Source organism: Athene noctua, chromosome 3, assembly GCF_965140245.1.
Source record: "Athene noctua chromosome 3, bAthNoc1.hap1.1, whole genome shotgun sequence".
NCBI lineage: Eukaryota > Metazoa > Chordata > Aves > Strigiformes > Strigidae > Athene > Athene noctua.
In genome coordinates, this window is record NC_134039.1 from 24,778,694 (window position 1) to 24,805,654 (window position 26,961).

Here is a 26,961-nt window from a genome sequence, read left to right on the forward strand (position 1 = left end):
AAAGCTAATAGGTGCCAGTTGACACAAGTATAGAAGGTAGAAATGTATTCTCTGAAGTAAGCCAGTGAGGTCAGTAGCTTTAGACCAGAGAAGACTTTGGCCCAAATCTCAACCTATTTGGAGTGAATGTCAATATCAGTGATCAGGCAAAGGGCTGTTCAGTGCAGGGTGGCTGACGTTTTCTCCATCACTTCTATGAACAAAGAACTCAAGTCACCAGACCCTGTCAGGTGATAAAACTGGAAGTGAAGGCTCTATATGGTCTTCTCATAGTCCTCAGAAACACTGGATCTGTGAAAATGTGACCTTTGACCTTACTAGTCTTCTGGGGAAAAGGTAAGAATGCTTTAGGGAAGGGTTGCCACACTGTGATACGATTCTTTATGGACTTCCTAAGTCACCTAGAGGCCAGAACTATAGGTTACCAAAATTCTTTGTTTCATGAGCTTAAGGCACATGTCACTCTGTAAGCAGTAAAAGGACGTTTTCTGGGGGACTGAAAACCCAGTCAACATAGCAGATAAGAGCTGTAGATCCCTGGAAGATAGGAGAGTGCACTTTGGATGTAAGACTGTAATGTTGTCTGACTCCTGACTTCTTACTCAACCATGAGATTATAAAATTCTTATATTCTTACAGTCTTAACTCAGTTAATCCGGACTGGGAGAAATTTAGCTGTCTCTGCTAGAGTGGAAACCTGGGTGATAAACCCTCAGCAGTGTGTACAGGATCATAGTGCACACCAGAAGTAACACTGTTGTGTCCTCAGCAGCATGTAACAAACAACACATGGGCCTATGTCTGACCTAAGGAACCCTGAGGCAATAACCATATAACAACTGTTCAGTGTACGTTTTAGTTCCTAGATTCACATTTAAATCACTCTGATACTGGAAGAAGGAAGAGAGGGAAAACAAAAAGAACGAAACAGAAGGTGGCTTGCATGGTAAGTGGTAGTGGATGATATTTTTATCTACTTTCAGGCATCTGAAGAACCATGTGTAAACAGCTGGGTCAGGGACTGCTAACCCTACCTATAGGTTACTGGCTTGGACTCTTCCACTTTCTAGTTTCAGTAACAAGCCAGATATATTATGATCTTAATTCACAACAGAGATATTATCATAGACTTATCTATGCTAAAGAAGTTTTGTACGTCTAAGTAGTCCAACCGGCAACGCTTTTATTCCCTATTGTCTCCATGTCCAGTGTAGCATTTACACTGGTGAGAGTAAGGTTGTGGTTGTTGCTAAAATAAACTGAATGAAAATAGCTAATCCGGGAAGTAGGAAGTTATGTGAAAAAAGTTCTGAGCCTGTGGAGCTTTTTTCTCTTCAGGAGGAACTGATTTCTCAGCTGAAGATCAAGAATATTGATATTTTATTGTTTTCTCCATTCTTTAGGGGAACTGTCTTATTTAGGGATTTTTTTGGTTGTTTGAGGTTTTTTCTGGCCTTATTTCACCACTCCAGGATTTTAATTAGATGAACGCCTTTCATAAATTGACTGAGAGACACTGATGATCCAGGCAAGTTCATAAGTGAATTGACAGCTGTATCGGGAACAGTATTTTTGGCAAATGATCTATCCTGGAATTTCATCTGAGAGGTGACCATCTGAATTTATTTTGTGGACCACTGGCTTGGCATAATGGAGAAGCTTGTAGGCTTCAGCCTTGATGCTTCTTACTAAAAAACCACCTTGAGTTACAATGGAAAAAGTGCTCTAAGGAGAAGAAAAAAAATTAGTCTCATTCTCCATTGCCCTTTTCCTTATATAAAGTTGCCTTGCCAATGTGTAACACTTTTATTTACACCTAGCACCATTTTACATTCAGCTCATACAAGTGCAGCTGAAACTAGTTTGCAAAATCATTGAAGAATTCTATCCCAAGAAGTCTAAAAGGAAAAGTACTAAAAATCACAATGAAAATGAATAGTCAAGAGCTTTTATGCTGACAATATAGGAGCACAAGCTCTCTCCACTTAGTACAGTACTATCATGGCTGTTGCTGAACTCACTGTTAATTCAAAGCTGACCTGCTTTGTTAGTAGAGCAGCTAATGGAAATCAGACTTAATCCAGGAAGTGTAATTTCATTCTTTTTTGGCATGGCAGAGCTATACCAGAATGAAAGTTCTATTTGCGCAAGCTAACAATCAATGGGAGTAAAGTTTGAGATAAACTAGACTTTAAAAAAAAGAATTGTTATATAATTCAGACAATGGCAGTCAGTGATTATGCTAGAAGTGAAGATCTTTCCATTCTACCTTTTGGTAGATAAGGTTTTCGAACTTCAGGCCCATCTCTGACTGTTCCTGATTCTACTGCAGAATTGCCTGTGAACTTGAGTGTGCCACTGGTTTTAAAGACCAGAAGAGATCATGTCATTCTCTGCCTAAAATCCTCAGCTAAAAATTCATGTATCAAACCTATAACTTTTATCTGAGACACTAACTACTTATGAAAATGCTCTTCACTCTTGAGTAAGGTTCAAATGGTGAGGGGAATCTGTATTATTTACACAAAGGTGTGACAAATTCATTCTTTATCAAAAAAACCTCGTATTTTAATTCCAGTTTGATTTTGTCATGGTTTAACTTCCATTGGCTTGCATCATACTTTTTTTTTTTTTTTTTTTTTTTACTATATGAAAGCATAGTCTAGTACCAGTACCTAGAGATGGTATGCAGTCTGTGACAAATAATCTATCTGTCTTTTTCGGATAAGTATTTACTTGGCTAGTATAGTCTTTCCTCCTTTCCACTCTCAAATCATTCTTTTTGTGCTCTTGTAAATCCTTTGCAATTTGTCTTTATCATTTTGAAGTAGGAATATCTGATTTGGATTTATTAATTCAGTGACTGTTCACTGTTTCCAAGAGAAACAAAACACCAGTATCGCAGAATTGCTTGATATTCTCTTCTTTTTGCATTCAAAGATCATCTTAGCTGTCTTAAATAGAATGTTGTGCTGGGAGGTTCAGTAATTGCCTACTGTGCCCCCTAACATGTTAAATTTTAAGACATGAATGAAATGTTATGCTAATCACATGGATCCATTGAAAGGACAGAAAAGAGCTGAAATTCTTCCTCAGAATTGCACTGCACCAAATGCAAGTTTTACTCCAAAGCATTATGCCTGTGAAACATTCTCTGTTTTGCTTTGAAATTAGAGTGGCCTTATAAGGAAGGCGTTTTTCCCTCGAATCCTTGCTATCATGTAAATTCTGATAATCTGCTTGGTTTCTAACGGTCAGAGTAGGAGGGAATCCTCACTGGGAGCAGCAGTGGAATATTTACAGGGAAGTGATATTGAAGTTGTCTTTAAAAGTTACTGAGGGAAGAAACGGTTGGACTCAATGATCTTAAGAGTCTTTTCCAACCTAAATGATTCTATAAACAGTTAATCTGGTTTAGATCTGTTTTTCTATTGTTGCAGCTTTCATTTGTGGCTTTGCTAGTATTCCCATTTGCTGATAACAGCAAACAAACAAAAGTAAGCATGATGCACTTCACAGATACTTTGCTTTCCTCTCCCTGAATGTGAACATCTTTCACAGGTGCCTGAGCTAGGGTGGACAAGCATGCAGACAGCAGAGCCAATTGTGGAGCAGAAACATTTTGGGGGTGGGGGTTTGGGGGTGAAGAGCAAACTAGCTGCACTGTTGTTCTGCTTCATTTAGGTATATTTGGCTCAATACAGTGCCATGCTCCATGTTGCCTCTAATTCTGGAGCTGATACTGTCACAGAAACCTCAGCTGTCTTTGCACAGTACTGTGTGAACTAAATTTGTCTCCTGCACTGTCTCATTAAGTTCCATTTAATCTGTCCTTCAACTTGTCTGAGGCTTATTTTCTGAAGTCACTCATCTAGCCTGCTTAGAATTGCACAATGAGGTTTCTTACTCCACACTGTGAGGTCAACGGTCAAGATCTTGCTTTACTGATTGGTGGAGAAAACTCCTGGAGAGTGAAAGCAAAAGAAATGTGGAACTCTGTGACCTCAGATTATACTTGCTAATAGACATGGAATTGTGTAGCTTTGAAAAAGTGTGCCAGAAGTCATGCAAGCATATGTCAAATATAATCTTTCCCATTTCGAGAAGATAAAAAAAGAATAGCAATCAAGAAATAAACATCAGTATGTGTATGTGTTAAATGTGTAAAATGCTTTCATGCACTCAAAGAAATAAAAGCTAGCGAGAAATAAGCCATAGTGCTTTGAACAGTCCTTTTATGAACTTTTCTCCCAGTAGTGTTGGAGGGAGTGTTTATCTACAGTTAGTGAACATGTCCCAAATTTAGTTTTTAATTACATCTTCTGATTGAACCCATTCTTGGTGCGAAAGGGAAATAGAACAAAAACTTTTTAAAGTTTGTCCAGATATTTGTTTGCTAGCAATTTAAAAATTATTTTTAATACAAAGTCAGATGTATTTGAAAAAAGTTGCACAGTTTTGACTGTGCAGGGGTACCGCACCCCATCTGTGTGTTTGCCCAGCATGCTAAAGAACTGCCCAATTTTGTATCTTTGATACAAGGTACAATGGATGATTGAACAAAGGATGGTTGAACAATCATAATGATTTCTGGTGTTGTTATTGTTCAATATGCAGCTTCCTACTTTGTTTACAACAGGCAATTAAGATTTCTGCTCTGAAGATCATATCAGTGGTTTTCTTAAGAGCTGTTTTGCAGCATTCATTAGTGGTATCTGGATGCTCCAGAAACATTAGCTAATTAGTTTAGCACACTCATATGAGGGGAGATAGCTACATCATGCACATTTTTCTAGGGAAGCTTTTATTGGAGTTAGCAGTGCCTAGTCCTTTATAACTTCAGAGCATAGTCCTTGAATTTAAGACATAGATGTAAATACTCAACAATTCTTTTGTATTTCATGCACCAAAATTCTCATGGGAAACACGGAAAGTACGATAGATGATGATACAACTGGAAAATGGTATCATAATATTTAGCATATTGTGTTAAAGCGTATTTCCTAGCTTTTCTAAAAATCTCTTCAGCAAACTTAGAAACTCTTGACATACAGGATCATCAATACCAAAATAAAGTATCTAGTTTCTCTAGACCTTTTCCACTGAGATTTTTCAAGACTCTTTTTGGTTACATTAGGGTGGTATTTTAAACTAATACAGTGGAAGCTGCTTTTGCACCACCAGTGTAGCACCACTGCAAAATTAGAGTGCTCAGTGGTTAAAAGCACTTGTTTCTTAGAAAAAAAATTGTAAGATATCTGTATACCTAAGTAAAAATAAAGAATTATTTGCTTAAATCTTGTTCCCTGAAATGGTTCACATTTGCTGGAATTTCTTAAAATATGTTCTCTACCAACCTTAAACATGTACTCAGCATAAAAAGACACAGTCTAATTACCTTTACTTCTGACTAAGTTCTGAAGTCCTAAAAGCAACTAGCTGTGGCAAAGGTCGGGTAGTCCTAACTGTAGAAAGTGCTGTCTGCCCAGCCTATAATAATGATTAAATCTATTATGGTCGATGAAGTTAGAGTCAAATGCAAATCAGGCTGTGCACCTAGTATTAGACAGTGATAATGACAGAGCTAATTGAAAGTCAATGTCACTTTCCACATAACTCACACAGTCAATTTGTGTTATTTGTTTGTCCATGCTGTTAACCTCAGGAGGTCAACACTTCTGTTCCCAGAAGTGAAGTCCCAGACATGAAACATCATGTAAGACTAAGAGGATTGTAATTTAATTGTAATGATTTACACCCCATTAGCATTATTCTTTTATAGACTGCATTGTAGCGATTCTGCAGCGGATGTTTGAACCTCTGAGCATGGGTTCAGTGGGTATTGTGGATTTTCTTCCCATCAGGACAATGTAAGCTCAAGTAAAAGAAGGGGTAGCTGCAAGGTTTAAAGGTGATTTAGAAATATGTTGGTATTTGGGATGGTCTTATCTAGCAGTTTAATTGACATCTGCCTCTAAAAATTAATGAAGTTCAGATTGAAGTAAAAGGAGCAGCAAATAAGAGTGGTGGAGTTGGAGGAAGAAGATCTCTGAGCATCAGAAAATATCTCTTTTTTTTTTTTTTTTTTTTTTGTTCCCTCAGGATTTGTGACTGAGTCTTTACATCCTACCTCTCCCACACAACTCCATTGCTCACTTGCCTAAACGTAGCTCCCACCATGCTACCCAGTCCCCAAGTTCTCTCCTTATCCCCATTCCTTTTTAATTCTCTCCCTTTATATCTTCAGTTACCAGCAACTTTCCTGCTCTCTCAAATTTCCCAACAAGCCCAGGCAAGATTCAGCATGACTTTTGCCAGCCAGCAGGCCAAATAACACAAATCCTTACCTTTCACAGGATCATTAATGTAGGTCTTGTTCCACTGCAGAGCTGCCATTTTTTCACAAATGTGGGAACTGAGACCTCTCTTGCTCCTTCAGACTCTTTGAAGTTGATAAAATGGTTCAAAAAACAGAAAGACAAGACAACAGCATAATCATATGGTTCTTTTTTCTTGGGGAAATCGAGTTTAACACAAGATACCATCTTTGTAGTGTTATAATCAGACAAAGCCAATTTTTATAAAAATATATTTTTTTATTTGGGTTCAATCAATTTAGGGTGGGAAGCAATAGGCAAAGCAGCACTGGGTGCATGGAGAGCAGCAACTCTGCCACACACACACCGAGTTCCAAAAAGCAGCGTTTTTTATACTCTTGTGCCATTGTCTTTAACCAGTCTCCTCCCGTCAGATAGTTGTCCTGCTCTTTTCCATTGGTCATTTGGGTTGCTGGGGTGCGTGTCCTCCTCCTATTGGGTCTGTTGAAAGTCTCGAAGCCTTGGTCTCCTGGCGCGCTTTTCTCCTATTGGATCTTTTAAAAGCCTCATGATCTCATCCTTTTGGCGGGCTTTTCTTCAAACAGCAGTTACATGTCAGCTCTAGGTGGGGTTTCTGAGACACGGTTACATTGTTCCAATCCGAATGGCCCACTTTACATTTAATTGTTTAACATTTACAGATCATTCAAGTGTACCTACCCGCCTTGCCCAGCCTAGCAAATAAGTTACGATAGTTTATTACAGCACCCGCCTTGCTTAACTTAGCAAATTAGTTACCATAGTTTATTACAGTAGTAATGTCTAATGAGCATATCACACAGGTGTCTTTTCTGTTTGTTTTATTATTTAACAGTTTGACATTGACAAGGAAGCAGGAGAGAGACAGATTTACCATCGATACTGTATGGAACGGGCATCTGTACATTGTGCCCATGTGTTCACTACAGTTTCACAGATAACAGCTATAGAAGCAGAACATATGCTTAAAAGAAATCCTGGTAAGACCTGAATTGTTTTCTTACTATATTTCCTCTGAGTATCTTAATTTCCTCAGACTGAATGAAAATAATTAGAGACAGGTATACAAACATGAAGAACAAGAACACATGCATAGGTATGTCTGTCTACACCACAGGGAATAACCAATTTTCAAAAGAAAAGTGCAGGTTAATATCACTTGAAACACATTCTAGTAGCATGTGTAATCTAGAAGAAATCAAGTTCAGCACCATCTAAGAACTGCTTTCAGTATCATTTCAGGAGAGCATTAGTTTAACTCCATGGATGTTAGACTTTCTCTGCAAGGGCATCTCAGCTTCAGTAGTTTTGTCTATAGCAGAGTTTCCAGTGGTGGTAATGTACGCAGGCCAACTGACAAAAGCAGAAGCTGGAATGTTTGTAATACATTTCACCAGCTTTTAGAGTGTGAGTGCTTTGCTAGAGATGAGTTATATATTCTTTTAGAAATGCAACAAAAAGTTTCATATGCAAAACAGAATGTTAGATAAGTTTTGCTTTCCAGTGCTAATGCTCCTTTTCTTTACTTAATATTGAAAATTAACATTGAAAGAGATGAGAAGGCAAAAAACAAACTGTAAATCAATAAAGTTCATTTCCCTGTATCTCTCACAGATTGGAGCAGCAGTGTGGTTGTGGTCATCACAATCTGGGGACCTAACCATGATAAGTTTCATAAATAGATATAATATTAGACCAACCAGTACAGTTTGAAAAAATAGTTGAGGTATGTACCCAACATGTTGTCTGATTCTCGCCTTTGTATTAGTCTCATAAAATATGGAACTTGCCAACAAACCTTGTCATGTTCCGTGCATGGAGTTTGAATAAGGTCATGGTCCCAGTTTCATGTGTCATTAAAGTTCTCTTTAAATCAGTACAGTACTTTATAAGGACAAGCCACAATACTCCATCTGCAGGTAAGCATCATGGGGGAAAATCTGCACAACAATTTTGAGACAATTTTTCAGTGTTCGCATCTGAGTTGGTTATTTTAAGTATAGCAATGCTCAGATGACTTCGGGTTTTTTTGGTTTGCTTATTCTTTGTAGATTTTTTTTGAGATGAATTGCAGTGCTAATTATAGTTGGGACTGTTAACTTCAATGCTTAAGCCACATCATGATAATCAGGATAAAAGAGCTGTCCACTGGATCTTTTGCCTTGTTCATGACTAATTGTCAATAGGATGATGAACTTAGAAGATTTTTCTTTTTTATTTTAAACATGACAGCTGTGTCTTAAAAGTAATTTAAGTGTTCAGTCATCTAATCTGGGATATCTCTGAAAGGTCTTGGTTTTTAACAAGTGCAGAGCACTTGACTTCTGAAAATCATACTTCTGAAGTTGTTTTATATTGGCATGAAGCTTCTCACCACAGCAGCTACTCTTGAAAACATAGTTTATGTAGTGGGATTTTAGGAGACTGAAATGAGTCTGAATCCAGTTTAATTTGGGAGAGACCTGCAGACTGCTTACAGATAGAACATCAGTTGAAGCTGAAGAGAATTCCATGCAGAGATTCACAGGCCTGAGCTTTTTCGATTATTCTTGCAACTCTGAAGAAACTGAGTAAATATGTTTCATGTTTGGGTTAAAAAATTCTTGACACATACCATGCTTCATGTTGACAGAGCTAGAAAAAAATTCAATAGCAATTGGTACCCCATATCCTAGGAGACAGTTATAGGTGGAAAAGGTGTTCTGATGGGAATAAGTACTTTAATAGTTTCTTTGAATCTTAGACCACAAATAAACTATGTAAGAATCTATTCTCACACTATTTATTCTCTCTGAAGTTGTGAAATGCACATAGGCATTGGTTGTTGGTTCAGAAAAGTCAGCAGTCCTTCAGTAGATCATTAAGCCTGAATTCTGCAAAGGAATGTGAATACTGAAAGAATGTGTGCACTTCTTGACCCACTTAAAAAAAAACAACAACCTTTTAAAAGGGGAAGGCGGAATTGGCACAATTAACTTTTATTTGCATTTGAATTTATTGAGAGGTAACCTTTGTAACAAAGCTGTTAAGTCAGTGTAACTGAGGAAATGTGCTAAGTAGAGCAGTTTATTAGCTTATTTAATTAACATTAAACTTGGATTCAAATTTAAATTATAAATGTCATTACTTGGAAAAGCTCCTTTAAAATTCAGTAGACATGATTGCATAGAGAGCTTTTGCAACAGGACAAAGGCTGATTTGCCAGTCTGAACCTGGCAGAATGGCTGCTTGCATTACACTGATTTCAATTGCTGCTGTCGTTATTTGATCAGTAATTTATCAAACCATATTTGTCGAACTTGAATATCTAATGTTGAACCTGTTTTCTTCGATGTATCATGCAAGATTCTGTCAGTGATCATAAATTATATTCCTGTGATTTGAAAACTGATATTATGGGATTTCTAATATTTTCATTCAGGTACGAAACACATTTCTTATTAGCAGTAGAGAAGACTTTGAATCAGAATTCCAAGAGACTTAGGTATTGGTTAAGATTTATATCAAGACTTCATAGCTGTACATATTTGATCAAAATCATAGAAGCAAACTCTGAAAAAGTATGATTCAAGCCTGAATCTTAATGACTTAATTAACAGAAAACATCACACTGTGCTATTATTACTTAAATCAATACCAGCTTCTTTCCTATAAATACAGAAGTCAGAGCATTCTGGTGTGACCTACCTGGGACAATTTTAAAATAGAAATGTCATTAATTCATTAAACAGCATTTAAAATAGGAATTAAGCTCTTTTTCATCACTTCTTCCCTAGAGCAAGGGCACATTGCCTCACATGTATTCAAAATATTATTGTATGTTAAGCAGAAATAGTGAACTGGGTGCTTTGGGCCACCGCATCTGTTCTGTATCTCAAAGGCTTAAATAAGAGATGGATTGAGCCCCAGTCCTGATGAAAGGGTAAATGAATCTGCAGTTGAATTGAAGAACATGGGAGGGAGTTATATACAGGCTGCTGAGAATGGGTGAGGGTGTCCAAAACTCCCTGATAAATAAATACGAGAGAGTGTATGGAAACTGGCCAGAAATACCCAGTCAAGGATTCTTACTTTATTGGGAAGAGCTTGAAATTATTGCAGTCTCAAAGCTATGTGCTGCATGATCCAGTTCTATGCTGAACAAGAAGCAGGTCAGAAGAAGAAGATATGTTGTTGGTAAAGACAAAGAGAAATGCAGGGTGTTTCTGCTCTGTTGAGCCCCCACTCATATGAGGCCACATAGGTCTTTTTTTCAGAGCAATTGCTAGTGCTGGGCAATAGAAGATAAGAGCACAAGTTTTATTGCCAAGCCCACCAAGATTCCTTTCTTGTCACTAAGAACCAAATCCTAAGTACATAACAAATAGATTTCCTGGTAAAGACTGGTCTTTAGTTTCAAATGTGGTATTTCAAGACAGAGCCATCAAAATTTCTGGTATTTAATGGGTACTAATAAAGGTTATATTTTTATCTACTGCTGTTTAACCTGGAGAGCCTCAAAACACTTTACAAGATAAAGATTAATCAGAGATGACTTACCTGGCAGGGAAATACATATACTGCTAAAGTAAACTGTAAATTTCAAGGATGTCATTAAAAATGGCTGTGGCATTTGCATGAAAAATGTCAGGCAAGTATACTGGACAGCATATGGAAAACAGATTGTACTTATTTTGAGATCATCTTGACATGAAATCAACGAAAGGAGCCACAGATGTTTTAAAGACATTTCCATAAGTCTCCCCAGAAATGAGACAGTTTTGTGTTAGGTCAGATGCTTAATGCTAGACATGCAAACCTCTGCTTTTGTGGGAAGGGATGGGAAACCCTGAATGTCAGACAGCCTTGACCAAAAGACCACAATAGAAGTAATGTTCAAGTCCTGCATTGGTGGCAAACAAGAGACTGTAGTCCTATCAGTAGACCCTCATGTATGGGGGGAGTTAAGCATGTGCACTGAGATCAGAGAGATGCTGTTTTTTATTTGCCTGAACCATGTGTGGTAGGGAATGAGATCTTGCTGAATGTCCTTTGGAAGATGCTTAGAACGTTTAAAATTACTACAATTAATGGTTGTGGTTACTAGACACCTGATGACACTTGCCAGGAAAACAAGTGTGAGTTGGCACCAATGCATCCTCTAATAATTAGTGCTTCTTGCATCTTTGTAGAAGCTGGTATCATAAATGAGAATAGGTCTGTTTAAGTCAGTTGTGTTACTATGATATACATCTTCTGAGGAACTGGCCTCCCCTTTCATTTCCATACATGGCTTTCATGGTTAACTCAAAGAAAAGAAAATGGCATTCTTTCCATTTACTTCAACTAGAGTTAGGGCAAGCGCTTAAACAGCTGCTGTGCTCTACCAGAAAGGTGAAAAGTGACTGAATTTCAGTGTTGGTTGGAAAAAGCTATGTTTATCCTTAGAACTGTTTATATCCTATAACTCTACCTTAGAAGATACCGGAAATAATCAGATTTTAATTGTAAGATGCTTCGGAATCTTTGAGAAGAGCAGCCATAAAAGTGTAAAGCGTACTATTCTGTGGCAATTTTTAGGAGAAATCCAACAGATTACTGAAAGGTGATCTTTTCAAAAAATTGTCTTATATTCTCCCTTTTCTGATAAATCCTCAGAAGTCTTGACAGAACAGAGGTGTCTTGTGCCATGCAGTAAACAAGTGCATAGTACAACACAGTTTCTGCTTTCAAGAGCTTTCAATCTATGGTTCTAATGAAGGCAACAGTGATATCAAGAATAAAGAGGTAAAGGGCATATTGCACAAAAAACATATGGCTAACTGGAGACAATACATAAGTCTTGAGACAATAAAAGGGCATGGGGAGACCTCACTGTTCAGCAGGATCTGTGCTAATGTTCAGTACAGTTCAAAATGGTACAAAGCCACTTCAGTACGATAGACAGTGGAGTGCCACATGCAGTAGCTTTGTGGAGTAAGCTGGTGGAGGAGAACGTTGTGTTAGACAGTGCTGTTCCCTATCCATGAGTAGTAAGAGTACATAACCTGTTCACATACTAACAACTGAAAGACACATTGGTTCTTCACTTAAAGATTTCTCTGACTCTGAAGATGTCTACCTCTGCCTTTTCTCTGCTTTTCCAGATGTTGTCACCCCAAATGGCTTGAACATTAAGAAATTTTCAGCAATGCATGAGTTTCAGAATTTGCATTCCATGTACAAGGCTAGGATCCAAGAGTTCATTCGAGGTCATTTCTATGGGTATGATTTTACTTTTCAAAAATTAGCAATGGTTGTCCAAAACTATTTAAAGCAAGAACCAAAGCAGGAAGAGTACTTTATAGAGGAGAAGAAATGTTACCAGCTTATTTGAATGTCTGGGATTTCTCAGTCAGAAGCCAAAGGAATTTTAGACACCAGTTCTAACTCTGCTTAACAGATTGTGGTATCAGGTCTTGACTTTTTCACTATTTACCCAAGATGCAGTCTATTAGATTGAGATAGTCATCTTAAGTTAAAGAACAGCAGAAAAGCCTCCCTTTTGTAATTTTCTTGGGTTAATAAATTCCTCTAGAGTAGAAAACTCTTGTGTATTTGATTATATGTTGAGAAATACTTTGTCCTTGTCTGTTTGCTTGGTTTCAGCCACCTTGACTTCAGTCTTGAGAAGACCTTATTTTTCTTCATTGCTGGGAGATATGAATTCTCCAACAAAGGAGCTGATATGTTTCTAGAAGCCTTATCAAGATTAAACTTTTTGCTGAGGGTAAGAAAGCTTCTGCAAATGAATGAAACATAGAGTTTATGCTCAAACTTCTTATACCATGGAAGTCACCTGCAAGAATTTCCATGCCATATTCTGGTTTATAGAACAATAATTATGGGATATTCCAAGTTTTCATAAAGTTCTCTCCCTGAATCATCACAGTATATAACAATCTCAGGCTGCTTAAAAAAATTGATTACATGGTTCAGGAAATTAATCCATGGCTACCTCCCTTGTGTTTCAAGAAAAATACTGAAATCATGAATTGATAATTTACCCAGAGAGTTTACATATCAGAAGGCAAATAAAAATAATACTTTAATGGTGTAATTTAAAAGTATCTTTTTAGGCAAATTGCTTATTCCATTAAGACCTGACCATGCTCTTTTAAATCTTTGAGTACCATTATCACATTGGATGGGAATCTTGCAGTAAAATTCGGTGTGGCAGTGGCCTGATGAATAAGCATGGGGAAGCCTCTTACTCCTCCATGCTTCTGCTTCCCCAGGTAAAAAAATGAGTGCAATATTTCTAAATGGCTTTATGAAGTACTTTAATGAAGATAAGACCTAGGCCTTGTCATGATCAAAGAGCAGAGCACTTACCACCTACAAATGAGGTCACTGAAAACTTCTCCACATGTGTCTCAAAGACCGATACATTTAAATTAAAAAAATATGCTAGTCAGTTTTCAGTCATCTAGCAAGGATCAACTGGCTATTGTCCTGCACTTTCTCTTTTGTACCTTATGATTTAAATGATATGGAAAATCTGGATAAAAATCTTGATACTATGTTGTCAGCAGGGCTGAAAAAATAATAATTTCCAAAGCCCTAAATACACTTGTTCTACCACCACCAGTTCTTAATACACCATTAGATCCTGTGAAATTTCTGGAAATATTTAATCCATTCACTCACACAACAGGTTACCTCACATAACTTAAGTATTTCTTCCACAGCTTTGTCAAACAGCTGACGTCTATTGTTTGGCAATGCTGTGCAATCTCAGGTACCTGTTAGTGGCTTTTACATAGCTATTAACTATGAATGCTGGTAATGTGGAAGGGCTTATGTGGTAAGAGGGAAAGAATTGCTTGAGCAATGATTGCAGCAATCTCTTATTGTATCTAGTGATTTATATGACATCAATGACAAGCTAGGCTGATGGATAGTCCAAGGAAACTGAGGCTAGTTTTCCAAAGCTCTCTAGAACAGTGTAATAGGAATTTCTTCTCCCATAAGATGAGCCTGGCTTTATTGCATTACTGTTCCAATATGCATGTCAGCATCTGGTTAGCTATTCAAAGAACACCTGCTCTGTAATTATTTCAAGAAGTAATTCCATTGGGAACAGCAGAATACCTGTACTACTGGTGAATCTGAGAATGACAGTGCTTCTTATACAAGTCCCAGTGGTGTGTCTGAACCTAAAAAATACATAGCAATGGAATTATTTTATTTTATAGAGTCCTTTTCCTTTGCTACTTGAAAACCTTACTAACATTATGGAAATAAAATAAGAATGGTGGGACAGGTTTTTAATACACACTGAGATATCATAGCATGATGGACTTTGAGCCTGCCTTGAAGAGGGGGAAGGGAAGAATCTTAAAATGATAGATGACTCCCATAGGTTGTTTTATACTATACATTTCCCTGTACCTCAGTCTTAAAGAATGCATGTTAATAGCATGTTTATGTGTCTAAAGTTTAGAATTGAGGCAATTCAAAATATTTTACAGCTCTGAACAGAGTTCATCCGTAGCATTTCTTTAAATAGTTGCTGACAGGAGTCCAACCTCATTCTGCTCCATGCGAGGAGTCCCTCAGGGACCTAGTATTCTGAACTTTGTTACCACTCAGGAGAAACAGCAAGTGAAACCCTCTGTAAGTAAAGGGTCAGATTTTACAGCAAATGCTTTTTGCCTTTGAAATAGCCGGATGTAAAGGTGAGCAAGAAGTTACCTGCAGCTATTTTTGTCTCTGGCAGGTTCTTTGCCAGGGTTTCAGGTAGATAGTGGTTGCTATCATGCCTTTTTCTGCCCATACATCTGGGGCACTATTGCTATAGAAAGTATCTCTGCTTGCTGCTGTAGGGAATCCCTCTCCCCATGCCTGAGCATGCCTCAGATACTAAACTCATTGTTCACTCTTTTGAGCCAACATAGTTTGTGTCAGGTGACAAAACGTGTGTAGGATTTTTATTTTTTTGCAGTTTATGTTGACATCCTAAGCCATGGCCTCTAAACCATGAGAAGTCCGGAAGATCTCAGCAAGTTTGATGATAACACCAGGCTTTGTGCTGCAGTTGACATGCTGGAGGGAAGGGATGTCATCCTAAGGGACCTTGAAAAGCTTGAGAGGAGGGCCCGTGCAAACCTCATGAAGTTCAGCAAGGCCAAATGCAAGGCCCTGCACATGGGTCAAGGCAATCCCAAGCACAAATATCAGGCTGGGTGATGAGTGGATTGAGAGAAGCTCTGCGGAGAAGGACTTGGGGGTACTAGTGGATAGAAAACTGAATATGAGCCAGCAGTGTTCACTTGCAGCCCAGAAAGCCAACTGTATCCTGGGCTGCATCAATAGAAGTGTGTCCAGCAGGTCAAGGGAGGTGATTCTCCCCCTCTACTCTGTTCTCATGAGACCCCACCTGGAGTGCTGTGTCCTGCTCTGGGACTCCAACATAAGGACATGGACCCGCTCGAGCAGGTCCAGAGGAGGCCACGAAGATGATCAGGGGGCTGGAGCACCTCCGTTATGTGGACAGGCTGAAAGAGTTGGGGTTGTTCAGCCTGGAGAAGAGGAGGCTCTGGGGAGACCTTATAGCAGCCTTCCAGTACTTAAAGGGGGATACAGGAAAAATGGGAGGGACTCTTTATCAGGGAGTGTAGGGATAGGACGAGCGGTAACAGTTCTAAACTGACAGAGGGTAGATTTAGATTAGATATTAGGAAGAAATTCTTTACTGTGAGAGTGGTGAGACACTGCAACAGGTTGCCCAGAGAAGCTGCAGCTGCCCCCTCCCTGGAAGTGTTCAAGGCCAGGTTGGACGGGCCTGTGAGCAACCTGGGCTAGTGGAAGGTGTCCCTGCCCATGGCAGGGGGGTTGGAACTAGATGATCTTTAAGGTCCCCTCCAATCCTAACCATTCTCTGATTCTATGATCTCTGTTGCCCAAATTGGATTTAGGTGACATCTGTTTACCTGTGTCTGTCCTCAGCTATATCTCTGACTTGACCATAACTTCATAGCTGAAGGGAGAGGCATAAGGTCAGAAACTTCCTGTAGAACCAATCAAAGTGCATTGGCTTTTCCTGTGACTAATTCTTAGTGTTAAAGTTGGCTGTGATACCTTGTAGTGAGTTTTTTTTCCTCTGCATCTTGTCCATGTAGGTTCATAAGGCTGATGTTACAGTTGTTGTGTTCTTCATCATGCCAGCAAAGACAAACAATTTCAATGTGGAAACCCTGAAAGGACAAGCAGTCCGGAAGCAGCTCTGGTAATTGCCATTCTCATGGAGGGCCTTGTACAATGAATTGAGGAAACATGCAAAAGTTTCTGATGAAGAATAATGGTCTTTCTTTTTGCTCTGCTAAAATTCAGGATTGTGGGCAATTAGAATGTATTTGTGGGGTGAAAGAGATGGGAATGATAAATAAGGGCAAATACTTATCTTTTTTTGACCTAGGTTATTTTTAGTCAACTTGCCTTGCTGGTCTTTGTAACAAGTTAGCAAAATAGTACTCGTTTTGCAGTGGCAGAGACAGTTCTAGAAAATCCTGTGTCCTGAATTCTTCTGTTTGTTTCTGGTACTTCCTTTGAACATGCCATTGAGCTTCCACAAAATAAGGTCTACCTGCTAATTTATCAGGGTGAGCTTGTCTGCCAATGGTGGGGAAAATATACTAATTACATGTCCTGTTTATTTAGAAATATGGAAATTGTACTGTCTAATCCAGCAGAATAACAGTTGATAGGAATTGTCTGTAATTTTCTATATAGCCGATAATAAACAATGGCCATACCCAAGCAGTGAAATGTACAGCTGTAAAGGAAAAATTATCACAGCCTTCTCAGTAACAGTTTTTATTTTACAGCTTCCCAAACAAAAAAGCAAAGCAGATTGCAGACTTAACCTCCACCTCACTTTAACTGCTGTGTGGTTCTGCATAGGAAAAGACACATGTTGTGGGGTACTTCTGAACTGAGCAACATGGCAAAACTGAAGGTTCAAATTCATAAAGAAAATCAGTGGTGGGTTATCAAGGATAAATTTTGTTTTAAAAAGTGAAAAATGCCATTTTATTCAACATATTTACAGATTAATTATCTAAGCAGGGAAATGGAAATGTGTACCTTATCAGGTGGCCAAAGCGGTTAAACTCTACTGCAGAAGGAAGCTGGTCTTAAAGCAAAGGGACTAAAACCCACAAGACCTAGCTTCAGCTTTTATGCCTGTGTCTCACTGTGCTTATCTCTTTCTGATGTCAGTTCTATTTTTATAAAATGATAGAAATCTAAACGACTTAGAGATCTGAGATGAAAGGCACTGTGTAAGAGGATACTATTTTTCTTGTTATCTCATTAACTGCCTCCAGCAGATGATCTCTGGCTCAGTTTCTGGATATCAGTAGTCAAGTTGAAGTCTTTGATTAATGGATACTAAACCCTCACAAAAACAGTGACAGAAATAGTTTAACAAGTCTCATTGAAATCATTTAGCTTTTGCCATATCTGGAAAAGACAACAGGTATGAGAAAGCTATCTACTCTCTATATTATCTTTGGAGTCATCACAGAAAAGCTTCTTGGGACTTACAGGAAACATTCTACCTGATTACCACTCTGGAATTAGTTGACAAGTAATGCATCTGAGCTGCCCTCACTGGCAGTGGAGTGATAGTTCACGTGAAATGATGTTTCATCCTATACCACTTCAGGAAGTGTATAAGATGAGTGAAGGGACTCACCCTCTGAAATGGACCCTCTGTGGTTGTGCGGAGGATCTACACAACTAGCTGTAGATGATTAAAGTGGGGTAACATAGCCAGTTTTTAATGAGAACTCTTCACTCAAGAACTGTAGGAAAATAATGTGAATGAAGTGAGAAACAGCCATGCTTGCAACAAATGCTTTTGGCCTCTGCTTTGCCTTTTATATAAAGTAAGTAATGCTTGAATATACTACAACAGGTATGTATTAAATAAATAATATATGGATATTAGAAAAGTTTAAATTAAATTAAATATGCAAAGGTTTTTCCCTGCTGTATCTCTGCTACGTGGTTATTTCTCTGATACTCAGTAATGCAGACACAATAGTAACAGTAAAGGTAAACCTAAAGATGTGAAATCATGCAAAAAATGCTGCTTCCAGTTACTCTTCCCACTGTGCTCTGTGAAAAGCAAAAGACCCTCTTCATCATAATATGCAGCATTATCTTGGTCATAATCTGGAGCTCCTGGATAAAAACTGCCTGATATCAGTATCACATAATAATATTAGATGATTTTAAGAATGTCACAAAAATTAAATACAAAAAGAAGTTGGCACTTATAAAGGAATAGATGATGCCTGATCTGAGATACAAAATCTCTTGTTTCTTCTGCTTCTGAAAAAGCATTCTATCCTATCTGGGTTAAGTTTTGGATATTGCCCATGACACGAGTCTATGAAAATATAGTCATAAGGGGACTAGCTTGCTGGGATTCGAATCAATTTGGTTTAACGTTTAGCTGCTTTAAAACTCATCCAAAATTGACTCATTCACTATTGTGTCTATGTGGGTTGGGAGAGCAACTAAAAACAAGTATGTGGATTCTCAGCTTGGTAAAGTTTAGGATTTCACTTAACAAATTTTGTCTTAGCCCAAAGTGTAATTCTTAGAAAGCAGAAAGGCAGGAAGAATTCCATAAAGTGGGTGTTTTACTCAAATTGAGAGTACATTTGCTATTTTGACAACAGCACTTCCTGCTGTACTTTCAAGTTATTTCAACTAGGGGCAGGATAATATAAATGACTTTGCATTCAGAACAGTTGTTCACTGGAGTTAGTTCTTAGCTAAAATCTAGCCCTTGTCTGGCATAGGCTTTATTATTAGCTTAAAACGTGGCTTGAGCTTTACAAACAGTTGTTTGCAAACTAATTTTTGGAAAACTACCTTTTAGTTTATGGCAAACTACCTTGTTTTCAAAAGTCTTTGATTTAGGAAATAGGGCAGAAAATGAAAGAAGATTGTTTTAAAATCCCTATTTGTTTAACTCCTATATCTTACATCTTTCTACTAGGCCAAGTTAAACTGGAAATATCTCAGTCTTGATTAGTGTCCAATGTTAATGGTCATGTTTCTCTATGTAGAGTCATATATATGCTCTCTTTTTTCATAGCTGAGATGAAGGTGTGGTCTACTGTTCAGAGCAAAATATCAGAAGTAATGACTTGTGAAGTCTGCTCCAGGCTTTCACAGTGCATTCATCTTTGGATACAGGTCAAATCCTCAGCTGTGTTGAAATCTGTCAGTATGGCTGCTGGCTGGATAAAAGAGCTTTGAGAACCAGACTTGTATCTGCATTCTTGGTTCCATCAGTATACATGAAAGCACAGTTTAATTTCCAACAGCAGGAATCTCTTTTATTCTCTTTGTCCTGGATTCTCCTGTTTTATACATATATAATATTTATTTATTTTCCTAGGGACACTGCACAATCTGTGAAAGAAAAGTTTGGAAAGAAACTCTACAATGCACTGCTAAAGTGAGTATATAGGTTACTCTGCCTTGCAGAGATACATACTCAGATGGCTTGCTTGTGATGTTTCTGTGCTTCTACTCTTTGTGTAAGAAATTCTAGCATCCGTAGGAAGGGCACAGGAGAAGTATATGGAACCCTTTTTCCATATACACGTTATTTGTTCAATAGGCAATATTTGTTCAATAGGCAATAGATAAAAAATTCAAAGGTACTAGTGTCCCATTATGAAAGAGTCTTAAGAGACATGAGGGATGTCTAAGTAACACAAAGGCTTACTCACTGTCAAAAATGAGCTACATCAAGATTAAAAAAGCACCAGAGACAAAGTAATTTGTATTAGTGGTTTAGTCATATCTTTTCAAAAGACAGTTGGAAGTGAGTGACCCAAAGCACAGATTAGATGCCTGGAACTTCATCAAAACCAAGGTGTATCTGAAAAACAGAAAAAAACAATTCTTTAGCTTTTTTGGAAGCTAATTGAAAGGTCAGCAACTGTATGGGAGAACAAAATGTAGGGAATATAGAAGGGGCATGAAGACGAAGGAAAGATTCTTGTTAACATCAGCAGACTTCAGATCAGAGCTTGTTTGATGTTTCTTCATTTTCTTTATACAACTGATAATAAGTCATTTGGTAAAATAGGTTCTGTGTTGCCTCTGCAGAGGAGAAATTCCAGACTTGAACAAGATTTTTGACCGAGATGATATAACTGTTATGAAAAGAGCCATCTTTTCAACTCAGGTCAGAAAATGTATTATTTACACTAACGTCTAGTATAAGTTATGAACATGACTATGTACAAGGATGACATATAGTGATATGCATGCATTCAGAAAGAAGTTTTCAGCAATTATCCTTCAGTAACATTTAAAGATCAGCTGTGATTGTTTTTAATGAGAGTATGACCCAAACATTCTTTTGGGGAATCCATGGATATTCCTCCAGTAACATGCAGGACACCAAAATTCCTAATTATTTTCTTCTGCACTGTGTGAACTTTGCGTAAAATCAATCTCTTAAGGATTCATAACGTATAGACTAAAAACCTTTAAATGGTAGGCCTTTCTAAAAGTTAATACAAATACTTTATTTTGAAGTAAATGAAACAAGTCCTGTGACAGACTTTATGGTCTCATTTGTCTTTAGTTATGTAGAAGACAGCATTATATGATCATAACTTTCCTTTCTTACCTTAAAATGAAAGGGTAAAAAGGTATTCAAATCAATGACAAAATCTCCCACTGTCTTCCACTGACTTTAGAAAATGGTGACAGGACCCTTTGCCAACAGTTTTTTCTGACTTATGGATTGCCTTTTCTCTCTTTAGCGACACTGTCTGCCTCCAGTGACCACCCACAACATGATTGATGATAGCAATGATCCAATCCTCAATACCATCCGACGCATTGGCCTTTTCAATAACCGGACAGACAGAGTAAAGGTACATTTTGTCATATTTATTTCAGATATAATCCAGACAGTCTCCGTCTGGATTGTTAGCACGGAGAGTGCAGTCAAATTCCTGATAGGCTGTATTATACTAATAGAGTACTTCCCTATTCCTCCCTTTCCAGGAATGACAACTAGTAATTTCACAGATATCCTCTGTTGTTTAGCCAAGTTAATTTCAAGTTAGAATCTGATGTTAGGGAATTGCTTTCATTGCTGCCTCTGTATTGAATGAAGAGCTACTAGTCTTGAAATCCAGGAAGTGCCACAGGTCATTTGTACCCAGATGTAAAACTCTGTAATAGATTAATTTTCTTAAAACTGGAAGCCCAGAGTTTGAGCACAGACACTTCTGGAGTATTGGTTCATCTCTTAAGAACAGCATCCTGACACAGCATTTGCTGTAGAAGGTAACCAGGGCTTTGATCCTGAGCAGAAATACTCACTGTTCATGCTGTGCTCATATTTACATCAACTATTGAAGCTAAATGTATGTAAATAAATCCTTTCTTTACTTCCATGTCTATCTTGCCAGACCACAGAAATTATCAGATCCCACTTTCATAAGTCTGCCAAACTTTTTTTTGGTCTGGCAATTTCTGGCATTCTTTCTGTTAATGGTGATATCTTATCATCTATCTATTCAAAGTGGAACCTAAAATTGCAAATTATTCCTCTTCCAAACCTTGTTTTTAAAGTCAGATCCACAGAATCTCTGACAATGACATATCATTTGTTCTCAGTTTTTTGGCTTTTAAATCCATGACAATAACTGGGTAAACATTTTCCTCAACTTCCTAGTTGCTTCTTCCTGGCTTAACATATTCTCTGCTAAGTGTGTGTCTCCAATAAGCTCTGAGAACATAATATGGTCATAATAAACTAGGTGTAACAAAAGTAGGGTAGAAGGATGCATTGTATAGAAATGTAATAAAAAAATTCTCAGAACTAACTGCTTGAGGTCATTTGAAAGCGAGTAGTATATAACACCGCAGACAGCTCTTCCTGCTCAGCAGACTTGATTGGCTAGGTATTTGTCAGATTTGCACAAAACTCTCACTACCACTGGAAAAATTAAACAGGCTTAATACTTAATGAGCTGAATGTTAGGGACAAAAATTCCATAAACTTCAAAAGAAAAGTAATTTTGAGAGATGTATGACATATCCATGCAGAAACAGTTTGCATGTGAAAAATAGCCTTAGCAATGCCAATGGAAAATCTTGTTTGATTCACTGGGATTAAATAAGATTGCATAATGAGTTTACAGGCCATGGTTGAATACATTAACGTGTTGATTTATTCAAGTGAGTAGCATGACTATATTATTAAGAAAGGATAAAAGCATATCCTTGACATGGAATAATGGCTTCAGTATGTTTATGTGGGGGAAAAAGCCCAGTGAAGGTTAAACCCTTCCCTCATACTTCTTCCTCCAAAGCTGACTGGACAGCATATACAAGGCAGTTCTCTACCTAGCAGTGGAATATGGAACATAGGCAGGCAGAGACTGCAAGCCCTGCTGAGTCATGCAGGTAAATTAACTTGGATCCTGAAAACGGGACATCAGCCTAAGTTAATGTTTTGTCTTTTACCAAGATTAATTAGCCTAGGCACAGGATTGTGATGATGGTCGTGTCAAAATTCTCTCAGTTCTTGAGAGATCCATTGAGTACCATAAGCATTCCTGTATTGCAGTTGGATGCAGTGAATTTCAGAAAGTGCTGTATCCTCTGGAGGCCTCCTCTGGAACAAGATATCCCAATACTATGTACCTTGGTACAACAGACCAAGAAAAAACAATTTAGTGTTGCTAAATGCCCCAGCCTTACGCGTAATTCTCAATGCAACATGGTCTTCCTTGATCAACAATGATAAAGCTGAAGACTTGTCCATAAAAAGGGTTCATTTTCAGTACTGTTTCCAGGACAAGACTGCACACAGGCAGGATACATTTTAGTGTGGAAAGTAAATTAGAGAACAGATGGTCAAAGGAGGTGTTGGCCAGATACTTAGGAAAAGACCAAAGTGAAGAAATTGCTTAAGCTTATTGATAATTAAAATATATTGATGATGGTTTTCTTTCACCTCTAATGTAAGTTTTGAATATCCAGGTGATCTTACATCCAGAATTTCTTTCTTCGACAAGCCCGTTGTTGCCCTTGGACTATGAGGAGTTTGTTAGAGGCTGCCATCTTGGTGTATTTCCATCATACTATGAACCCTGGGGTTACACTCCAGGTAGGCAATCTGTATACTTAACTAGTATTGAAAGATGAATACCTGTTTTGCTGATGCAGGATAGCTTTGCAGCCAGTTTCTTCTGGAGTGCTGAAAAAACTCTTTTGGCTTTGTTTCCTCTGCAGTGCAAAGGTCTTACTGCTGGTAAAATTTGGGGCCTGGGTGGTATAAAATGGCATCTCCTGACTGACAACTACTCACATTTGTCGCTGCACTGGACCCTTTTCCATACTAATATGTAATCTTTTGTTTTTCTGTGGCTTTAGAACAAAAAAAAAAATAAATTTTTTAAACCTACTTCTTAACTTGATTCCAGGATTTTTAAAGAAGATATAGGGGAATGTACAATAGTAAAAAACAATAGGACAAGAAATCTCATGCTACCAGCTGACATAGTTCAGTGGATTTAATTCAAGATAACAAGTTTGATAGAATTATGTAACACCATACTAAGATATTTACCACAAATACATGCAGTTGTAGAGAATGTCACAGAATTAAATGGAAATTTCAAAAGATACAGAGAGCATATAGTTTCTGACTTTAAAAATTTGACCCAGATTTACAAAAGGCACTTAACACCTGATTAAATCAGTCAGACTATGAACTTGAATACCTATTGTCCTGGTTTCGGCCAGGACAGAGTTAACTGTCCTTGGGCTGAGAGGGAGCACAGCTGGAGGGCTGGGCATGAATCAATCATTGGAGTATTCTGTATCATGTGACATCATGCTCAGTATATAAGGGGACGGTGCTCTCTCAGCTTCCGTTTCAGTTTCCCAGTCGGCATGGCAGGATTTCTGGTGGAGTCAAAATCACTGCTGGGGGTGGGCTGCGTACTGGTCACTGGTCGGTGAGCCACTACTGTGTTTTACCTGTTTGGACTCACTGTTGTTACTATTGGGTTTTTTTCTTATTCAACCTATAAATTTCTTTTTTTGTCCCTCCCCTATTTCATTGGGGACAGGGAGGAGTTAACGACTGGCCATGTGGTGATCGGCTACTGGCCAAGTTCAAACCAGGACAGTCTTTTGGCGCTCAGTGTGGGGCTTGAGGTTTGAGATAATGACAGATCAAGACGTAATGTTCATTGCTTGGCTCCTTAAGATTTTATCACCTCATTTGCAATATCTATTTCCCATGCTGTTGATCACCATCCACAAGAGTTGGGTTAAGATTTTGGTTTTGCTGTACTATGTAATGCTGATCTAGGACAGGATGCAGTCATCGGTGCTGGGGTTATTGACAACTGCATTTAAGAAATTCAGGACTTTCAAATATCCTTGGAATGCTGACATTAACATGGTTGTCTTACTGCTAGGAGCCAATGTGTTCCTGCATGTGGTTCAGGTTTTGTTCAGGGTTAAGCAACTATTTAAGAGTATCTAGAAATCTACCACAAGGTTGGAGAATTATGAGTGGCTGGGGGTGTGAAGTAGCATGGGCAAGCACCTAGCAGGCACCTCCGGTGTATTGGAACTCCAGTCCCAAACAGGTGTAGAATCCTGAAGAACTAGTAAAATATTTGGAAAAAGTATGTTGTCACCTGGGTAATTCCAGAGAGCACAGCTCACTGCAACATGCTGGGGCCTAGCCCACTCCTACTGAGTGCTATTAAACACTGTTCAACACCCTCAAGAGGAAGAGAAGGGCTCTGGATCTGGTAGCAAAGTAACAGAAACTGCAGCCACTACAACCCTGAGGACAGGTGCTGCAGCTGAACCAGAGAGCCAACCCATGATGGTGTCAGGTGTTTCCATACATAAGAAGAAATACATAGGAAAATCCCCACACAGTGTACAGGGTGACGATGAACCAGGCCCATCACAAGAACAGGAGGAGGCAGAGCCAGTGATAGTCACCTGATCCTTATCCCCGAGTGAGTTGTGAGACACAAGAAAAGATTTCAGCCACCATCCAGGTGAGCAACTCATTACCTGGCTGCTGAGGTGCTGGGATAGCAGAGCTGGTAGCGTGGAATTAGAGGGTAGGGAGGCCAGGCAGCTGGGATCCCTGTCTAGGGAAGGGGGCATCAACAAAGCCATTGGAAAGAAGACACAGTCTCTGAAGGCGACTCCTGACAAGTGTGAGGGAGAGGTATCCCTTCAAGGAAGATTTTGTATGTCATCCAAGTAAGTGGACCACTATGGAGAGAGGTATTCAATACATGAGGGAGCTAGCTGTGCGGGAGACAGTTTACTATGACCCAGATAATGCACAGCTCCCACAGATCCAGATGAATTCTGATGCACCCAGCACATGTGGAGGAAGTTTGTATGGAGCACACCATCATCATATGCCAGTGCATTAGCAGTAATGGACTGGAAGGATGAAGAGGGACCAACAGTAGAGTAAATGGGTTGCATTAATCACACAATGGGCTCAAACAGGGAGCCCCAGCCATCCAGGAATACTGGAAGTGATCACAAATTGGCCAGAAGGCAAAGATTTTGAAATGGTGCCAGAGGAAGAGGTAACACATGCTGAAGAGGCCCCACCATATAATAAACTACTGGATAATGAGAAGTGATATGCCCTGTTTACTGATGGGTCCTGTCGTGTTGTGGGGAAACATCGAAGGTGAAAGGCAGCTGTGTGGAGCCCCACACAACAGGTCGCTGAAGCTGCTGAAGGAGAAGGTGAATCGAGTCAGCTCGCAGAGGTGGAAGGCATCCAGCTGGCCTTGAATATTGCTGAGCGGGAAAAGTGGCCAGTGGTCTGTGTCTATACTGACTCACGGATGGTGGCAAATGCGCTGTGGGGGTGGCTACAGCAGTGGAAACGGGGCAACTGGCAGCAAGAGGCAAATGCATCTGGGCTGCTGAATTATGGCAAGATATTGCTGCTTGAGTAGAGAATCTGGTTATGAAAGTACGTCATGTAGACACTCATGTACCCAAGATCTGGGCCACTGAAGAACATCAGAACAACCAACAGCCTGATCAGGCTGCTAAGATTAAGGTGGCTCAAGTAGATCTGGACTGGCAACATAAGGGTGAACAATTTATGGCCGCTGGGCCCATGACTCCTCAGGCCATCAGGGAAGAGATGCAATATAGAGATGGGCTGGTGACCAAGACGTGGACTTAACCGTGGATGTTATTACACAGGTAATCAATGAATGTAAGACATGTGCTATGATCAAGCAAGACAAATGGTTAAAGCCCATTTGGTATGGAGGACAATGGTCAAAATGTAAATACGGGGAGGCCTGGCAGATTGATTATATCACGTTCCCACAAACTTGGCATGGCAAGCACTATGCGCTTACAATGGTGGAAGCAGACACTGGATGGATGGAAACTTATGCCACGTGCCACTGCCTGGAACACCATTTTAGGCCTTGAGAAGAAAGTCTTATGGTGGCATGGCACACCAGAAAGGATTGAGTCAGATCATGGGACACATTTCCAAAAC

General features: G+C 38.8%; 1 protein-coding gene across 5 annotated transcripts in view; it reads left to right on the top strand.

Moving 5' to 3' along the window:
- The window catches only part of GYS2 (glycogen synthase 2), a 52,561-nt gene that overhangs the window by 17,106 nt on the left and 8,494 nt on the right, over positions 1-26,961 (top strand). For 3 of the 5 annotated variants that reach the window (XM_074902332.1, XM_074902330.1, XM_074902333.1), the window contains 9 exons: positions 860-946; positions 7,192-7,336; positions 12,482-12,599; positions 12,984-13,104; positions 16,499-16,605; positions 19,798-19,857; positions 20,517-20,595; positions 21,182-21,295; positions 23,418-23,544. In XM_074902332.1, the coding sequence (XP_074758433.1) occupies positions 860-946; positions 7,192-7,336; positions 12,482-12,599; positions 12,984-13,104; positions 16,499-16,605; positions 19,798-19,857; positions 20,517-20,595; positions 21,182-21,295; positions 23,418-23,544 (958 nt within the window). The remainder of the gene's footprint in view (positions 1-859; positions 947-7,191; positions 7,337-12,481; positions 12,600-12,983; positions 13,105-16,498; positions 16,606-19,797; positions 19,858-20,516; positions 20,596-21,181; positions 21,296-23,417; positions 23,545-26,961) is intronic. The other 2 variants (XM_074902334.1, XM_074902331.1) reach the window with 1 other exon arrangement.